General features: G+C 43.6%; 2 protein-coding genes across 12 annotated transcripts in view; one reads left to right on the forward strand and one right to left on the reverse strand.

Annotated features, from left to right (window-relative positions):
• Nucleotides 1–933: 933 nt before the first annotated feature.
• On the forward strand, nt 934–5869 carry cbr4 (carbonyl reductase 4). Of its 3 annotated transcripts, none has more exons than XM_034881142.1 (6): nt 934–1126; nt 1370–1560; nt 3059–3179; nt 3292–3428; nt 4275–4409; nt 4540–5869. In XM_034881142.1, exons 2-6 carry the CDS (start codon nt 1416–1418, stop codon nt 4716–4718), a joined length of 717 nt encoding a protein of 238 aa, XP_034737033.1. In that variant the 5' UTR covers nt 934–1126; nt 1370–1415; the 3' UTR covers nt 4719–5869. The 3 variants fall into 3 exon arrangements, with proteins under 3 accessions (XP_034737033.1, XP_034737031.1, XP_034737032.1); XM_034881140.1 differs by having other exon boundaries at nt 935–1126; nt 1346–1560; XM_034881141.1 differs by having other exon boundaries at nt 935–1126; nt 1390–1560.
• Nucleotides 5870–5873: 4 nt separating this feature from the next.
• Nucleotides 5874–19431, reverse strand: part of palld (palladin, cytoskeletal associated protein) — a 53371-nt gene continuing 39813 nt past the window's right edge. For 7 of the 9 annotated variants that reach the window (XM_034881132.1, XM_034881136.1, XM_034881131.1 and 4 more), the window contains 12 exons: nt 17509–18180; nt 16604–16748; nt 16152–16253; nt 13328–13366; nt 12108–12329; nt 11470–11619; nt 10982–11070; nt 10012–10144; nt 8401–8608; nt 7895–8060; nt 7648–7781; nt 5874–7537 (listed from right to left, as the gene is read on the reverse strand). In XM_034881132.1, the coding sequence (XP_034737023.1) occupies nt 7377–7537; nt 7648–7781; nt 7895–8060; nt 8401–8608; nt 10012–10144; nt 10982–11070; nt 11470–11619; nt 12108–12329; nt 13328–13366; nt 16152–16253; nt 16604–16748; nt 17509–18180 (2221 nt within the window). In that variant the 3' untranslated portion in view covers nt 5874–7376. The remainder of the gene's footprint in view (nt 7538–7647; nt 7782–7894; nt 8061–8400; nt 8609–10011; nt 10145–10981; nt 11071–11469; nt 11620–12107; nt 12330–13327; nt 13367–16151; nt 16254–16603; nt 16749–17508; nt 18181–19431) is intronic. The other 2 variants (XM_034881134.1, XM_034881137.1) reach the window with 2 other exon arrangements.

Below are 19431 nucleotides of genomic sequence, written 5' to 3' on the forward strand. Positions count from 1 at the left end.
ACACGCAGGCATGAAATACACACACATGCTTTGGACAAATACATGCACAAATGGAGAGATGTCAGAGTGGGGGGGCTGCCAGTGAGCAGTTTGTTAACTGGCACCACTCCAGCTACCAATCCACACTCTGTACTCCGTACTTTGCTCCGTACTGGGACTTGAACCTCCGGTTCCCAACCCAACTCCCAACGGACTGCGCTACTTCCTCCCCTGAGCATGTTATATGTTTGGCATGGTTGTATTTTTGGATGTGATTCATACAGTTATGCTCAGTGTCACAGGTCTATTCTGGCACAGGTTGTGGATGTGGTTTAACCTCAGCAAATCAATCCTGCAGGATGTCTCGGTCTGATGGACCGTCCAGGTGTAGGCCGAGCCCACCCACTCTCAACATCACTCACTTGTCTTTTTTACACCAATGACAGTTGTGTTTTCCTGGTGAAATGTATTTTAATGGGAAACAATGACACATGAAGCAAGGAGGAGAATGATTGACTGCAAATAACAGTCAATGAACTATTTCTATGGGCAGCTAATCTCTAAAAGTTTACTCAGAAACAACTTCACTTGTTCCTATTAATATAAGAGTGTCTAATAATTATACAGTACCAGGAATGTGTTAGTGAGTGCTTCCTTGTTGAAAATGTCATTAGCAAACACGTACAAGGAAATGATGTTTTAAAGTTTCACTGGCCTTGTAAATTCTCTGGGCTATTTAAATGTCATGTGAACTGACAACTTTTACAGAGACAATGTCAGGTTGTTGTGGTGTTTACGATGCACGTGGACGAAAACTGACGTGTACTTTGGCTGCTTAGAGGCTTTCAGAAGATAGAAAACTTGACGAAGATGCAAAACAGTGAGTCCAGAGTCTCCAGACCTGTTTTATACAGCGTACGTCCGGACCATAGACAGTGAAAGGACCAGACTAGTCTTGTGCTGTGCTGCTGTGTGTCTACTGCGCCATCTATCGACCAATGAAGAGCAACGAAACAACACTGAGAAGAAACATGGCGACGTCCATAAGCGCCCGCTCTTGGTCTTCTGTCAGTTAGTAAACTCATTTTATCTACCGAGGAGCAAATTTTGTCCAACGGGGGAAAAAAGCAGTCAAAAATACGCTAAGGTACAGCTAACAAGCTCTATTAATTTAATACTGCAACCATATTTGTCTAAGCTAGCTGAAAACCTGCTAACGCTACTAGCTAGCTAGACGGCAAAATGACCGTGAAACATAAGCAGTACATTTTATTAGCATTAGCTTGCACGAGCTGTAGTTTTTTCTACAGTATGTGTGTGGTAAATAAATTAGCTATGCGTTAACTACATGCTAGTTTTGTTACAGTTTGTGCATACGTACATTATACAGTTGTAAATACAGTGGTGCAGTCCTGTGTGGTGTCCTGGTGTCCGCCATGTCCCGGCTGGCGGCGGTGTGCGGGGGCTCCAGGGGCATCGGGAAGGCTGTGGCCCGCTTGCTGGCAGAGAAGGGCTGCAGGCTGGCTGTCCTATCCAGGAACCAAGATGCTGCCCGAGCCACTGTGGCATCTCTACATGGGGGTATGGAGCTGTGCATAGATACACACAAACATGTATGTTCAGCAGGAAACAGGTGGTGGAGTGCAAGTACATGTCCTCAAGTACTCTACTTAGGTACAAATTGTAGGTACTTGTCTTTTCTTTTCATGCCACTTTCTACTTCGCTACATTTCAGAGAGAAATACCATACTTTTTTATAGTGCTTTGGTTACTAGTTACTTTACAAGTTAAGACTTTTTGCACACAGAACACATGGGTCACAATGGGTCCGAATTTTAAGTTAAAACCTCCTTAATTATAACAATGCAAGGGGAAATTACAATTAACACTCTGTTGTTTATTAAACACATTACACACAGGCCTGAGTTACACACACATGTTCAGTATACATGCACAAATGGAGAGCCCACTAGACACTTTTGTCACATTTCCCAAAGTTCTTTGTTGATTTTTTAAGGATATTTTGTTGTAGTTTTGAAGTTTTTGAAGCTTTCTCCGACATTTGGTTGTCACTTTTTTAAATTTTATAATTGTTCCCGAAGTTCTTTCTCACTTTTTACAATGTGTTTGTCGATTTTTTCTGCATTTGTTGGACCTTTTTGTTGTTTTTTCCTACATTTCTGGGACCTTTTTCAGTGTTCTTAAAATGTTTTTTATTCTTAAAAGGCTATAAAATTAAATTAAACACCTAAATTCAATGAAACTAGTGAACTGATCAGTTATTCAACTTGTGAGGAGCGTTGTATGGAACCATCCACGTTATTGTTTTTACAATTTTGTTGAAGGAAACCCAAATTTCAGATTTAGAAACATTTGAATATGGGTCGGATTTGACCCCGAAGACTATAGGAGGGTTAAAATACGCTCTTTTAGTATACATTGCACTACCCAACAGTATACAGGCTTACAACTCCAGCTGAAATGATTAGATGATTAAACACTTAGGTGATTGACAGATCTGTTTGGATTGTTCCCGTTTCTAAGATGTGAGGATTTTTCTGCATTTGAGTACTTTTAAATACTTCAAATACACTTTCCTGATGAAACTTTTATTCAAGTAACATTTTCAATGCAGGACTTGAAGTTGTAACAGAGTATTTTTACAGTGTAGTATTAGTACTTCTACTTAAGTAAAGGATCTGAATACTTCAAAGATATTTGTTTTACTGTCACAGGGGAGAGAAGAAAATATTCACATGCAGGAATCAGAGAATTATCACTCTTTTCATAAAAACTGACTCAAACTGGTTAATCAATTATCAGTATAGTTGCCGATTAATTTAATAGTTGACAACTAATCGATTAATCTTTGCAGCTCTAAAAGAAAACGTCAAAGTTATATACAGACACATTACCTGATCTGATTCAGAGACTGTATATATATTAATATTGACGGTCTATGATCTGGTGCTTAGTGCTAAAAAACACAAAGAAGAAGCCACACTACCTGCAGCAGTTGTGAACAGACTGTAGTCTTGTAAGCATCTAAACTCATATTCCTTCTGTATATGCTCTCTAGCTGACCACGTGGCTTTCAGCTGCGATGTCTCTAAAGAGCAGGAGGTGCAGAAAACCTTTGAGACGATCCAGAAGACCTGTGGAAACATCTCTTATCTTGTAAATGCAGCTGGCATCAACAGGTGAGCAGGCACTCAAGCGGGCTCCTCCGCTAGCACCCTGCTGTACTTTTATATATAGATGGATATGATGTTGAACTTTATGGCTGACCCATATCACTGTGTGTTTGTTCAGGGATGCTCTGCTACTGAGGGCCAAGCCGGAGGACATGGTGGCTGTGCTTCACACCAACCTGCTGGGCACCATGCTGACCTGCAGGGCAGCACTGCGCTGCATGCTGCACACCCAGGGAGCCGCCATTGTTAACATAGGTACCGATAGCTCTGAAGGCAGTGGCCTTCATGATTAATAATGTTCTCAGTTGGGTCACTAGATGGCAGTCCTTTCCTAAAGCAATGTTCTTTTTAACTACCAAATAACATGATGGATTCCACACAACGCTCTTTGGCAAGTACACATCTCTACGTTCATTAATTTTTGGGCGTCTTATTTAATTTTATAGCATTTGAGAAAACAAATGGAAGTGTTTTTGAAATAGTATTGAGTAAAAGTTGACACATTCCAGTCTGTGATTATCTTCAACATCCATTCATTTAGTTTTAGTCTAAATAATTTCTAATTTCTACTTTTCTAACTCAAACATTAGGTATAATTACCTAGAAATGAGGTTTACTTACCATAAATTCCCAAAATAACTGTAAAGCTAAAGTTAATAGGTTGTGTTGAAAACGTCAAAAAAGCGTTGTGTTGATAAAAAGGGACCAAAACCTAATAAAAAGTTAAAAACATTGACAAAAAGCGTCAACAAAAGTGTTCATTTTTAATTTTGACGGCAAGACAACACAAGGGTTAAAGTGAAATACATTTTACTTTTACGTACATTTTTGCATGTTTTAACATCAATTAACAATATTGATTTTATTAGCATACTGAGATAAATCAAAAGCAAAGGCAGACTCAAACGTAGAAAAACATAATTCATCATTCTGTAAACCTGTAGGATGCTTTTGTGTGGGACTTTTTTAAATATTAGTGATTTATAATATTGTCATTTATAAGCATAATGGCATCAAATACTGTAGTAGCTTCCTACCAGTGCTTCATTTTAAACATTTGTGTTATCCTAATTCATCCTAATGGATGTTTGTTGCGTGCAGGCTCTGTTGTGGGCCTGAAAGGGAACGCTGGCCAGTGTGTCTACAGTGCCAGTAAAGCCGGTCTAGAGGGCTTCACGCGCTCTTTGGCTAAAGAGGTCGCTTCACGCCATGTCAGAGTCAACCTGCTCGCTCCCGGTACAGTACAACTTCATCTTCTTACTTCACCTTTCCTCTCAGCAACTGCTCCGGCTTCTTTTTACTGTCTCAGCTTCTGGCGTTGTCTTTTTTATTATAGTCTCATGTCCCTGCCCTCTCTGGCTTCCAGGTTTCATTCGCACCGACATGACCGCAGGGCTGAAGGAGGAGGACGGGGTGCGCTCTATCCCACTGAGGAGGTTTGGAGAGCCAGAGGAGGTAGCCCAGGCTGTCCTCTTCCTTTTGGAGTCTTCCTACGTTACAGGACAGGTGCTGGTGGTGGATGGAGGACTGCAGCTGGCCATGTAAGGGACGGGGCCTACCTGGAGTCATCTCATTGTTCAGAACAACGGCAGCGGGGCAGGTGAAAGTGTCACTCTGCCTTTCCTTGAAAATGGTACGTCTTGTTAGGCATAGAAGATGGAGACTAGAGGAAATGGCTCAAGAGAAAGATGAAGGGAATGATAAATGAATGTCAAACATTACAACAATGCTTCATGGCTGAAGTTGGATATTACTCTGGCCAACGCAGAGTCTGGTGAGCTGTAGTGTGAGATTGGATATACAGTATTTAATATCAGCTGTTTTCTTATCAGAATTCTTGCTACTAAACACAAAGAGTAAAAAAGAGATAAAAAAGCAGTTTCCTGTTGACATAGGAGACACAACCCCTCATCTCTCTGAGGATCACCGTCCCGCTGCTCTCTGTCTTTCTGCTGAGTCACTCTGTCCGGCAACAGTAGACGTGGCCTGATGTGTGTGACAGTCGGTCGTGATGACTAACGCTGCTGACTCCAGAGTGTCTGGCCCAGTCCAGACCTCTGTGCCCCGAGGTCCTAAATTGGATCAGCAGATTGAACGCCGTTGGGTCTTTTTCCATGACTGTAAAGAGCCCGCCACTGATCGTAGCACTGTGTTGTTTCCCCACCTCCCCCCAGAGACTCCCTCACAGCCAACACATGTCCCCCCCCCACCCCTCAACCCTCCACCAGTGGCCCCCCGAGCCCACCTCTGGAGGGGCCTGTCGAGGGGCCAGGCATGTTGGGCTGCAGCTGGAGGAAATTAGACTTAGTGGTGGAGGTGGGGGTATTTTTAACTCTGGGAATGTTTTGAGTGTCTGGTTACAGCTCTGAAACTGTAGTGTGGATGGATGGGGTTGGAGGGGACTGACGTGCCCAGAGATGAGATTTGAAATCCTGCGTTGGTTGTTCCTTTCACTGGAACATGCTGTTACCATCCATTAGAATCAAAACTTTAATTTGCAACTTTAACTGTACTGTTTTTTAGCGTGCAATCGTCCTACACGTTGTATTTCCTATTGAAGGACTGGATTACATTTACTCTGACTAACATTCTTAGCAAGTATGTTCTTTCCGCTGTGACTGATAATGTTTTTTTTTTGGCATTCTCTTATTGTTTTAAGAAGAGTCTGCCAGTCTATAAAAACATCTCACACTGTCTCTGAAGCGTTAGATTTTTATTAACTTTCATAACCTAAAATAAAATCAGGAGAACAATCCATATACAGGCATTGATTGGCATAGAAATGTGCAAACACAGTAACTGTCAGCTGATGCAAGTTCTGAACAGACAGAAAAAGATGTCCACTTTGTATAGTATAGGTGATGAAAATAGTAGATATAAATATAACTGGATTTTGCTTTCTACCAGCTAAGAGTGCTTTCTACCCCTGAACATGGGGGGGGGGGGGGGTTATACATCCTGGAAACAGTTGTTTGGCACTGTACAAGTGTCCAAGAATAACATGCAAAGAAGTTGTTTGCATTAAGCCTAAACGTGATTTAAGGCAGTGAATATATTTATAAAACTTCATGATACAGAAAGGATTGTTTTATCAGTGAACAAAAGGTTGCTGATATAATTTATGTCAAGACTGTTGGAGGTTTTCTTTTCATACAAAAATAAAATGGACAATCTGTGATGTGTGTGTGTGTGACAAAAATACAGAAACCTTTCACAGCACCCTCTCTTGAGTAAGAACATTTCAATTCACCCTTTAAAAAAAGAAAACATCAAAGAAAATTCACACAAATGACCCTCAATTGCCAAAGATCTTCCTTTTTTGAATATCACCAGTCACTTACATCCCTCTATCAAATGTTAACTTACCACATTAAAGTTGATGCCCATCATATTAACAAAAAACTGCCTTTTCTGTTGCTGTCCCCTCCTTTGTCTGTCAGATCCAACTTTCCTTAAGCTGTACTGCTTCCACAATCAAACAGATCACATTCATGTGTGAGCGTTCTTTTCCAAAATGTAATTTATTTTGCTAAAAAAAACGACTGTCTGTAAGGCCCGGCCTTTTCCAATATCTGTAACCTAATGTATGACAACAAAGAGACTGTTTGATATTGCAGCTACAGTCAGATACTGTTGACATCAGTACTGTACACAAGCCAACAGAATAAAAGTATGATCTCATTCATCAAAGTTACGAGGCTTTGAGTCCTTCTGCCGCTTTTGAAGTCATCTTTTCTCCCTCATGTCCATATTTAAACCCAGCTGGGGGCGTGCTACGTATAGATACAGCATTAGCCTGTGTATATCAAATGGCACCACTAGGAACATGCATAGTAATCCATGTTTCATTCATTTTGTATATTTTGACTGAGGCACTTAAACAGGCAACCTTTTGCTAAATAGAGTCAACCGAACAGGTCATGAAACACGTGAGAGCATATTAATGAACAGTCTTTCCTTGTGGTAAACACTTCAATAGTTTTCCAGGTCCATTTGATAAAATAAAGCAAGGGGAACATTATAAAAACATGAACACCATGGCTACACCAGCTCACTCTGCCCCCCAACCCTTCAGTTCTGTATCCGCAGTCCCTCCGGTGGATAAGGTTCTACGCTCCCCCTTGTTGCCATCATAAAGTATTTGTTTTCAGAGTGCTGAGAACAAGGGCAGCTTTCAGGTTTTTCTCGGGGAGGGGGGTCTCTCTACAGGTCATCACTTTCCACCAGGCCACCCGGCTGCAGCGGGCTGGAGTCGGGGAAGAATGCTGCCTTCACGTCCAGCCCTCTCTCTGTCAGAGCGGCGTAGCGGCTGGTGGAGGGACGCACCTTCTTGGGCCTGGGGAGGTTAGGCTGCTGCCACTGAGCTGTGGACGGAGCAGAGGGTGTTTAATGATGCGTAGAATGGAAAATAAGCAACACAAGAGCGGTTTTGATTGGATGAGCAGAGTGTGTGCGTTTCAGAGTCACAACTTACTGTGGACATCGAGGCGGGCAGTGCTGGATACAATGCCGGCGTCATTCTTGGCCGACACAGTGTACCAGCCAGCATCTTCTTTCATGGCTGGCTGGATGATCATACACAGGTAGCCACAGTTGTCCTGGTGCATGCTGGGAAAGACAATTGACACAAATTTAAGGGAAGTGATTAATTACACATTCTATTGTTTGGTTTTTGGGGGAAGTGCCCATAATCTGGTACAAACAAACTGGATTTTCTGTACCTGATTCTATCTGTGTTGTGAGTTAATGACTCATTCTCCCTTTTCCAGAAGATTTGTGGGTAAGGGACCCCCGCGACACGACACTCCAGTCGCACAGGATGACCCTCAGCCACACTTGTGTTCTGCAGCTTCTCGACGAACGAAGGGGCCTTGTGCATCTCTTTGGCTGAGGAGAGAGTCCATTAATGAGATTTTTCCTAGGTCCAAACCATGCTTACATGTAAAACTGGAAACACTTGTTTGACACTGTAAACGTGTCAAAGAATAACATGCAAAGAAATTTTGTTTGCATTTAGCCTAAAAGTGATTTAAGGCAGTAAATATATTAAAAAAAACTAAAAACGTCATGATACAGATTGTTTAATCAGTGAACAAAAGGTTGCTGATATAATTTATGTCAAGATTGTTGGAAGATTTTTTGATGTGTGATGTATTTTTTTGGTCCAAATCATGCTAACCTGTATCTTCAGCACACACGCGACTACTGATTTGATGTTTCTGTTTACCTGCAACAATGAGTTCCAGGTTAAAGGAGTTCTGCCCGGCTCGGTTGCTGGCGATGCAGGTGTAGATGCCTGCGTCGCGGCTCGTCACAGGCTCGATGACCAATGAGTGCACACCATTTTCCCTCACCAGCATCTTATGGGCGGAGTCGGGCCGGATGGTCTGCCCGTTCAGCTGCCAGACCAGGTCCGGAGTGGGAAGGCCGCTCACCTACAGGTTTTTGTTGGAGAAAATGCATAAATAAGCTGCATGTGTTCTGTGGGGACAGTGTGTTATTGAGAGTATGAAAACAGAAGTGTTTGGTTAATCCATCTGTGTTGTGTTTGTCTGGAGGAGCCTGGTCGCCTGCACACTTTGGCATGGGAATAAACTGCAGACTCGTCTCACTTTGCAGAGAAACCCAGGACCTACTTCACCCTTCCCACCTGGAAAATGCACCGCTGTGGGTATGCATGTATGGTATTATAATGTGAAATTCACAGATATTACAAAAGAGAGTAGACTAAGCGGTGATAAGTATTTCTGGAAGCGATCCAAACCACTTTTAGAAGTTGGGACATTTTAAGGATGGAAAGTTTTGGAAAGCCACAAATGTACAAATAAATATTTGCTATAAATATCCTTGACATTAAGGGCTCTGTAGAAATGGAGACTCTCAGTTTATTTCTGACGAGCATAAAAAGTATTTTTGAAGTGAGTTAATTGTGGCCCTGTTTCATTTTATTACATGTACCAGCTTTCAAAGAGAGAAAATGAGCATGGGGCGGTGGGAGTGGCACGAGGGGTAAATAATTATAGAAAACCTGATCCCACTTAATCTCACTTAATTAAACTGCAAAATGACGCCTCTCTATTCTCCCTGGATGCTTTGAGCCATTCGTAACGCAAAGAAGTGATGAAACACCGATCTTGTGAGCTCATCTCCGCTATTCTTTTTATTCCCTAAAGAAATGCACGGAAAGGGAATTGTGTCCTTGGCAGCGCAGACATGGAGCCTCCCTGAAAGCAATACAGACGCTGAATTAAAGGGCGGATCTGAAATTACTTTCTCTATAACTATGATTAACATATTCTCTTTGGTGCGGGCATTTTTCCAGTTATGTCTCAGTTATTTTAAACCATGTCTCTTTCTCTTTTATCAGAATAACAGCTACAGGTTAGACGCACAGAAGGTTAAAGCAGAAGTTGGCTCTCTGCTAAACTACACCCCTATGTTAGACCTTGATCCCGTTAGACTAAACTAACTATAAGTATATAAGTAGAAGGCCAAAGTAAAAGTTGCAGATTATGACATAAGTTGTCCAAAAAGAAATGCCTTAAAACTGCGGTCATAAAAAAGAAAAAGCTTTCTTCACATTAAAGTTCAAAGATTAACATGCCATACCAGACAAAAATACATAATGTATAATTTGTCTTTTCTCTTTTTAAGTTTTAAAAATGTCCTTCAGTGAGCAGCACTGTGTCAAAAATGGCCAAACACACTCAAATCACTCAGGAAGTCTCTTCATACTAATCAATAAAGAACTGTTTTATACGGAAAGTGTTCAGATGCACCCCCCCCGCGCTTTAACCACACTGTCCACCCATGTTAGCACAGGTTGGCGTGCGTTTACCTTGCAGTCCATCCGGCACAGTCGGCCTTCCTGAACTATGAGGTCACCGGGCGCCTGCAGGAAGTGGGGGCGGAAGTGGCGCTCTTGGATGTTATCGTTCTCATCCCCGCTGTCTCTAGACCTGGACCTGGGCCTGATTGAGAGAGAGAGATAAAAGTACGTATTTGGTAATAAAAATCAACTTCTGGATTTTTCTTTTGCATGTTTTGCAACTTTAAATTCATTTCTATTTAAAAAAAAAATCGAAGCCTTTTAGTTGTTGAGTGTATGTCCCTTTGAAGCATAGATCTAAATGCTTTTTAGAGAAGCTTGTTAAGCTTATTACACATTAATTCTCACTTGTATATTATATTCCCCCCCTTTCATAGACATAGTAAGAATTTTTTGTCCTTATTTCCTGCTCTGGCATCCTTCCACTAGCTCTTTCTTGATTCCCCCCTTAACCGTGTACAGCAGGTTAAGACTCATAGGGGTTCCTGTGATTCTGCTCTATAACAATGACATCACCACTCTGCCTGCACGTCAACCAGGGAGGGGGGAAAAAAGAAAAGGGAGACACTGATTCTTATCTTGATCTCTCTTCTCAAAACACCTCTGAGCTCCGGGAGTGAGTACAGGTGTTTTGTGTTGTGTGAGAAGCGTCTGTGATCTTCTGTGCATCTTTTCAATATCTGGACTCGGATGAATGCGCTCTATGTATACAAAGTCATAAGAGCAATGGAAAACAGAGCAGCGCAAACAGGTGTTCCCTCTCATTCACACGGAGCCTTTCTTTCCTGGACAGACAGTTCAACAAAAGCAAAACTGTGACTCAGCTCACAGCGAACATTTATAAAACCACCTATTAAATCTGTGCAAGTGAGTGAGTACAGAAGTAAAGCAGATGGCGAACAGCACGCAGCACATGTGCCAGCCAGCAGCTCTGAGTTGGGAATGAAATCTATTCCTCTGCCAGTCAGCGCAGCCTCACCTGCGCATGTGTCCAGGTGTGGAGCGTTGGCTTCGGCCTCGCTGGTTCACAGCCTGCACCATCATCCTACCGGTGCAGCTCACCCTGCCCTGCGGGGTGGAAAGAGAGAGAGAGAGAGAGAGAGAGAGAGAGAGAGAGAGAGAGAGGGAGGGAGCTGATGAGGTGTTGACACTCCACCACAGTACAAGCAGCAGTCAGACAGGGAGGAGGAAATAAAATGTGAGTGTTGGAGCTGGAAAAAGCTGTTAGAATTCCTGTAGCACATGGACTTTTGACCCTCATGGGCTGTAGAGATTTCCTGTCTCATTCAACGCCCTCTTCCTCTTCAGGCCGGAGACTATTATCTCGATACTCATTATTCTCTCGCTAATGGGCGCTAATGTCTTCTAAGGAGCAGCCAGACAAATGTGTATGTGTGCAATTTGTTTTTCTTCTATGAAAAGGTGAACAGAAAGTTCTATCTCTGATGTCTGCACCCATCTGCTCACCTCCGGGTTGCCAGCCATGATGGTGTAGTTGCCGTCGTCATCGAGTGAGGCTGCAGCGGTGTGCAGAGAGCAGGTTCCATCAGCGTCGCGGCTGATCCTGTAGTGCTCGCTCCTCTTGGAGATTTGCTTGCCATCTTTAAACCAATAGACCTGTGACACAAGATAAGAACGGACGGAAACTATCAGACAAAGTTAGGATTTACCAGACTGACCTTGATATTAAAATCAGGGCCTTATAAAACTAATGTTTAGTATCATCTTTTGATAGTTTTCATGCAGTGCTCTATGCCTCTTTTACCTCTATCGCTCTGCTTTTTTATATTTCATCAGTTCATCCTGAAGCCTGTCATCACCATGCCATTAATGTGAACCGAGCCAGGCAGCCAGCCCAGGCCAGGCCAGTGTGTGTTCTCGCAAAGGGCCCCCCCTTATCACAACACGGAGCACATGTGCAACATCTACACCCTCCATCATCAACATCACACATCAGCAACTCCCAAAGCAAGGGAGCCAAGTCGTGTAAATGCCTCAAAATAACCAAATATGCATCTAATGTTAATAACTGCCACAGCGTCATCACCAACATTGTCTAATAAAGTGCGATGACATTCTTTTGGTAAACATGTTCAACCTCCTACCTTTGGTTTGGGGTCTCCGTGGACCTTGCAGGAGAAGGTGACGGGCATGCCCTCGAAGACTTTGTAGTGTTTGAGCTTCTGGTCGAAGGATGGGGCCTCCCCCCCCCCGGCTGAGTCTTCATCGTGCTGCACGTCGTCGTCGGATTCCTCCACCGGTGAACGCTCTAGACGGAATTCAATCTCACTGATCAGACGCTGCTCAAAGCTGGACACTTTGTATTCCTACATGCCAGAGAAGGAGAGCGGAAAAGAATTTAGAAAAACACTGAGACAGAAGTACTAGAGCAGGTTTTTGGGATCACATGGGAAGGGCCAACACATTCAAGAGCATGCAGGAAGCTAGCAATGAAACCCTATTTCCCTTTATTCTACATTTTACACACAATCATTAACCTGTCTTGATTGTCACCCAAACTAGCAACTTTCTCCCAATTTCCTAATTCCTCCTTGTCCCGATGAGCCACTCCTCCTTCCCACCACCTCCATCAATCTGTCATCACTGTTGCTCTGCTGAAGCAAGGGGAACATCTGCAGGGCAACGTGGGCTGATGACACATCCCACAGATAATGACAGGGCTTGGGAACAGCTGCAGAACCAGCATTTATCCTCAATCTGCCGCTCATAACGACAGCAATCACAGAAGTGGCCCATCCTGATCTGCTGAGGTATCATCCTATAATAGCACAGAGGCAGCTGTTGCAGCATGTTCTTTTCTTAAAAATCTAACAAAGTATTATTCAATTATCCTTGCTTTCTAAAGATTTAACTTAATTGCTGGCTTACATCTCAAATGCAAATTAACGTCGAAGCATGCATTGCGTGATGGACACAGACAGAACAAAGTGCAACCTGGGTGAAAAGGTGCTGACTGATACTTGCGTTGCAATCAAGCTACAGCATGCGGCAGTATCTGAATCAATTCAAACTATTCATGTGAGCAACAAGCAACTGTAAAAGGTGAGTTTTACACGAGCCTAATCAGTTGCATTCTTTTGTGTTTCCAGGCACACCTGCCTGTGAATGGACTACACAATGAGTGGAATGGAACCGCAGGGACCAAAGAAATTAAATTCCATATCGCTGCCTTTGTGTGCCACTTGTTCCCTTATCAGCTAATTCTCAGGCCTGATCCTGTTTTCGCCAAAGTGAAAGCTCTTAGTGTGACTCTGTGTGCACATTTACACAAAAGGGGACAGAGAGAAACAAAGCTTCCAAACACCTTTTGAGGGAAATATTCTCTATCAGATGACTCGTCTTCCTGTTGAGAGAAAAAGGGTTTTTTTCATGTTGTACTGTACTGTCACTGTGCATCACACACAGTGGCAAACACATGGTTGTTGTGTGTTTTAGTGTGTGTACCTGTTCAATCTTACCATGCTCTCAAAACATTTAACATTTAAATCCACATGCTTTACTATCAAAATACGACGTATCCCGATGAATTGGTACAGATGCAGTCCAGGGCTTAGAGTTCATGCCCAGAGTCATGCAGTGATGGCGTGCCACAACCAATCAGATCGCTTCTCATGCCAACAGGCACACTAAAGATGACAGTGTAGAAACAACTTGTGTTGTAGGTTCATGGTTGCGGGAACTAGGGGTGGGGAGGCTGCTACAGCACCCCCTAACAAAAGGACCAACAACCAAACAAAAACATTTAGTTTTAATAAATTGATTATTAATATAAACCTAATCCCTTTCACTAGAAATGAAATGTAATCCATTTTACAATTTGGTAAGTAAGAGATAAACACATAATTTAATTAGAATGAATCTGCCGATTTTGCCAAGGGTGAGTGAGGCGCGCTGCGTGCGTCTGACGCTGAGTGGAGAGAGTTGTGGGAACTTTCCCGGTGGTTCAACAGTACAGAAGTTCGCTAGCCATGGCACAAAGGCGCATTTTGGATGTCTTTATAAATCAACCACAGGCTAAAAAGCCTAAAAGATCGGAGGCAGAAAATTCAGTAACTGTAACCGAAAGAAGTAGCAGCACCTCTCCACCTCAACACCCCGAGAGCGACCTGCTAGCACCAGACCACCAGGCAGCTAATGTTGTTAGCCAAGCTAGCAGCACCTCACCTCCACACTCCCACAGTGACCCACTAGCAAAAGACGACGAGGCAGCTAATGTTGTTAGCCAAGCTAGCAGCACCTCGCCTCCACACTCCCAGAGCGACCTGCTAGCACCAGACCACCAGGCAACTAATGTTGTTAGCCAAGCTAGCAGCACCTCTCCTCAACACTCCCAGAGCGACCTGCTAGCACCAGACCACCAGGCAGCTAATGTTGTTAGCCAAGCTAGCAGCAACAGGGCAACCGCGGAGGGAACCTTAACAACGTCAACTCAGTGCTGCCAGCCTCAAGGTCACATTTTGTGTTATGACTGCAACACAAGGTAAGAATGCTGGTTTATCATTATGCTGCCGCCGTGCAGAGTATCTGCATCAACCGCTCACAACCGAAAGTTTACAAAAATTATTGGAGATAACTTTGTTTTTTTTTACATGCCTGTAAAGCGTTCTTATTGGAAAACCAGAATGAGGTTGCACCTATATTTAATTAACCTACCGTACTGTTATAAAATGATTAGGCCTTGTTAAGAACTGTTGATGCACGGCCGATATCTTTATGCCTTACATTTGTTATTGCTGTGCTACAAAAACTTAAGGGTGAATGTCTCTATTTCAGTGTTTGGTTAAGGACTGGCTGGCTTGCTTTACTTTGATTTGATATAATTCAGTGATGTGTTCAGTGGCTCTGTTTTTTAACTTGTAGTTCTGTTCATTGTCTCCGCCGTGTGCCTGTATTCTGTGTTACCCCTAGTGGGTTTTGTCTTGTATTATGGACTTTATTCTTGTTTTTATGCTTGTAGAGCATGTAGCCTACATATGTCCCAGTTATTATTGAAGCCTTAGTAGTACTGTTTTGACACCACAAAGTGCATTTGTTTGAATAAAAAGTCTTTCTCTTGACAGTAGGCCTATGGGTAAGAAAGACATTTATATTTAATAGTTATAACGGTCTATTATTTTCTGGTGTTTCCGGGTCAATGGCCTATGGCAGGTTAATTATTGTCTTGGATAGGCTTTTTATAAAGATTTGAATCTCTATACAGTGAAATAATATGTGATGGATTCAGTTAGGTGTGGGGGGGGTTGATTGTGACTGGAAACTTAACTGGAATTTTGTCAGCACCCCTAATTCAAAATATGTTCCCACGGTTCTGTTACATCTGCATTGGGACTTCACTTGTGAGTCAAATTTCTTTATTTATTAGTAGTTAAGTATTCTCTCTCTGCTATTACTCTTGAGGGAATTGTTTGGTCTCTTAATATTATTTGAAATTATGAATAAAATGTAATTTAATTTGATTCAGAGCCAGTTTCCCCTCTGTCAACTCTTGGTGCATGCAGCTTGTTATGTGGTCCAATTTAAAATTAAAAAAATTGAAATGAAAATATTCAACAGCAAATAATTTTTTCCATAAGTGTAAATAAGAGGATTAATATAAACAACCATATGCACAAGTTAAAGAAAAGAAGCCAGTTTGTGTGTGAATGAACAACCAACGCTGTGCTGAGTTGCTACACTTTAACACAACTACACAATGTTTTGGGCTCACAGTTAGACAAACAGCCACACAAGCCTTCAAACAGTGTTACTCCCCACCCCCCAGCATGTTTCCAGCAACATTGGTTTCTACCAGTTTGCATAAACAGAGCTTTTTATGGAGGCCTCTGGAGGACTTTACCGTGTTTATACCCTGCTTTCAATATCTCGCTCTTCAACAGTGTTTACAGGGACTGGGGGGTGGGGTGGGGTAAGGGTTGTGTGCTCTCAGATTCAACAGTATGTTAAGGAATGCCAGTATAGTCACAAGATAGGAATGACACCAGAAAAGCACAGGTAGACAAACCAGAGAATAGAAAGGTGACGTGTCGCACACATGCAACAGTGGGATTTGTGTAAAAAACAGTGAAGTGTGTACAGTATGTGGGATTTCCCCCTCCAAGTGTGTGGATCCTAAAAAAAAACTACCGTACCTGTGTGACTGGCTCCTCCTCTGTGTCCTGTGTGTTTAAGACTGTGGCAGCGTTGTCAGCACCCAGCAGTCTGCGGGCCATCTTCTCCTCATAGGTTAATTTCTAGAAATGCAGGGATTATTGGGGTCAGTGGGGGGTTAGTGTGTGAGTTGCAGAGCACACACTAACACACACCATCGGCTAGCCACTGTATCTTGTGTTAGGAGGGATGTAGTTACTTATGGATACAACATTTTGAATTTATTTGAGGGTGCATGGCACAAAAGCTTAAATACACTTTTATTTGTTTTTTTCTTCAGGAATAGATGCATGACTTGATGGGATGTTAATCTGCGTTACTGAACACGCTCATTCTCGGATTGTCCGCAAACACACCGATGTTTCAGTAATGGAATAAACCTAGAGAACTAACACACACACATACACGCACGCACGCGCACACACACACACACCTGTTGACCATTGCTTATGCGTTCCTCTTTAAAGCGCAGTTTTCTCTCCAAGTCCTGGATGACGGCGTCCTTGGACCCTTGGATGTCAGAGTCAGAGGCGAGGCGGGGCGTTCTGGTGACCGAGGTCTTCCTGGGGAACGCTTTGCTAAAAAAAAGGACAAAACAGAAACATTTGTCAACGTTGTGGCTCTGTGACGCACGTGCAGTATCTCAACACGTCGAAACTCCTCTTTCCTCTCTAGCTCTTCTTGCTCCCTCTCTGGCTCTCTCGTATCCAGCCTTATCTGGACATGTGCAGCTATAGCATTCCACAATGTGTCTTCTTATCTCTCACAACTGCGGCAGGAATGTCAGGGTGAGAGGGGGAGTGCAGTGGTGAGTGAGGGGCTGATGAAAAATGACTGGCAAAGAGTTTAAGGTGGAATGCCCTTGGTGAAGGAAAAAGAAAAATGTCTCCCTTAAGGACAGCCATCAGAGGAGGATTATCTACACAATGAGAGATTTTGATCGGCTAACCAAATATGCAGCGCTCAAAGTCCTGCAGCCTACATCATGCTGGGCGCAGAACTCTGTGAAGTGATACATCTTGAGTGTTTATTTGATTTTGACACACCTTTCACTCTCAGGTCCTCTTGTATATTTTCTTGCCTTGTAGGTGCTAAAGCTCTTGCACCTTGAGAAGACGTTTGTGTCTTTGTGTGTGGGTTTTTGTGGGTTTAAAAGAATTCTTTAGTTCGCGTTTTCCTGTAAACATGCTATATAAAAATGTAAACATGTCATCCTCCATCTAGCATACATCCGGCCGCCAGTTGCCAGCAGGTCAACTCGCCTGAGACACAACATGTGTAAAGAGCTAGCGTAAGTTGACAGCTCTATTTGTAGAAGTGTATGTGAAGGATACTTACACGGTGCCGTTGCCTTTGGGAAGGCCCAGGGCGTTGACTATAGGACTGCTGGGTGAGGAGGGTGTGGAGGGCAACACTGAGGACAGGAAGCTGGAGGCTGGAGACGGAGGAACGGAAGAGAACGGCGAGGACATATCTGAGAGGGCTGGAGACATGGAGACGGGCGGAGGGGGGGGAGGCGGAGGAGGAGGGAAGTCTTGGCCAGGGCCTGATGGAGAGGACAGGTTGCTGGAGCTAAAGAAGGGCGGAGGTGGAGGCGGGAAGGAGGGAGAGCTGGGAGACTCCACGCTGCTGGCCTTGGTGAAGGGGGGCACGGTGACCCGGGTGAAGGGCTTGTGTGAGGTGGGAGGAGACAGGGGGGAGGATAGGCTGGACCCTGAGGAGCCAGAGGACTGGGTGATGTAGCCCGCCCCGCCGGGGCTCTGGGCTGCGATGAACTGCTTGGGCCGGGCGTAGTTGAAGGTGCTGGCCTGCATGGCGGTGCTGCTCTCCAGCTCCTGGAAGGAGGGAGGAGGTGGGAGAGGTGGGGATGGTGGAGCAGGTGGAGGCGCTTCTTGTTGCTGAGGTGGAGGCGGGATTTCTTGGCTCGGGTGTTCCTGCTGCTGCCAGCTGACTGCTTCCTGTTGCTCCAATAGAATCTGGTCCTGCAGCTGCTTCAGCTGGGACGCGTTCCTAAAAAGCAGAAGCATGGGCATCAGTGGCAGTTCTACTTAAATCATTGTTTGTGACTTCAAATTCTTTATAGGAAAGGGTTGGGGGTGGGGGTTGGGTGGGGGTGTGTGTAAAAAAGTAACAGACTTGTAAAAATGTTACAAAATCATTCAGCTGTTGTCAATTTATGCATGACACCATTGCCTGCTCTCTGTTTAACTGGAACAGAACACAACTGGCAGAAGTGCTAGCTTGTGTGAGTGTGAGCATAATCGATGTAGAGTTAGAATTTCAGTCTTTAGTTTTGGGACAGCTGAGTGAGTCAGAAACACCACAAATTGTGAACATTATTAAAGACATAACGGATTTTGAAGATGACCTCAGCACGTGGTAGTTTTTCAACAGGAGCCAAGTAAATAGTTTTTTCACTGGTCAGAAGGTGACAGCCTGGTGTGTGTGTGTGTGTGTGTGTGTGTGTGTGTGTGTGTGTGTGTGTGTTTTCTGGGAAGGAAATGCTGCACCAGCAGCACCAGCTGATAGGTTATCAGCCTCTTGCCTTTCAGAAGCCAGCCTGTTGACAATACATCAAGTACAGTAAAGGAATCAGGAGAGAAGTGAGAGAAACGGTTCAACGGTGCAGCAGTTTACTCGAACTGAACTGAACTGGAAACTGGTCTGAGCTCAGTTAATATGATGATGATCTTTTTCCATCTGAGAAATGAGAAAAGTGAACTACTCTGTTGAGGCATTGCTTCTGGTATTTGAATGGCACTGTGATGAAGAAAAACTAAAAATGTAATGTTGCGGAGTCATTTTGCCAGGGATAAGTCCTGATGATGAAATATTTTCACAGAGGTGCGGTTGCCCAGTCTCTCCCCAGTTTGGTTGATTCACTGTGTCGTCATTGTGGGAGAGAGGGAGTTTTTTTTTCTTCTAGTTTTTCTTTTCTCGTAGCATTGCTAAAACCAGCTCTACATGCACAAGATAATTTTTTCTAAAGACGACTTTTGAAAACGGCGAGACAGAAGCTCTCCTTGAGGATCAGAAGGAGGGGAAATGCTGGGGGTTGTAAACCTTCGGCGTATGCAGCTATGTGTATGTGAGACCGATGAGTTCTTCATAGGCAGCCTGTGTAGAATATACTGTGCATCCCAGTGGTGCATGTTGTCAGGAGTCCACCAGGACCAAGTTCACATGTCCAAATCTGTTCCAGATGTTGAATAATCAGTGGAGTCTTTCGACTATTTTTCATCTGTGAGAATGCAGAGAAGA

The sequence above is a fragment of the Etheostoma cragini genome, chromosome 9 (assembly GCF_013103735.1).
Source record: "Etheostoma cragini isolate CJK2018 chromosome 9, CSU_Ecrag_1.0, whole genome shotgun sequence".
NCBI classification, from domain to species: Eukaryota; Metazoa; Chordata; class Actinopteri; order Perciformes; family Percidae; genus Etheostoma; species Etheostoma cragini.

What these genes read in the sequence shown, in the direction of transcription:
- cbr4 (XM_034881142.1), top strand. Translation starts at nt 1,416, where the DNA reads ATGTCCCGGCTGGCGGCGGTGTGCGGGGGCTCCAGGGGCATCGGGAAG. An exon ending in TGTGGCATCTCTACATGGGG is followed by an intron (nt 1,561 to 3,058) that starts GTATGGAGCTGT and finishes TATGCTCTCTAG; the next exon opens with CTGACCACGTGGCTTTCAGC. An exon ending in AATGCAGCTGGCATCAACAG is followed by an intron (nt 3,180 to 3,291) that starts GTGAGCAGGCAC and finishes GTGTTTGTTCAG; the next exon opens with GGATGCTCTGCTACTGAGGG.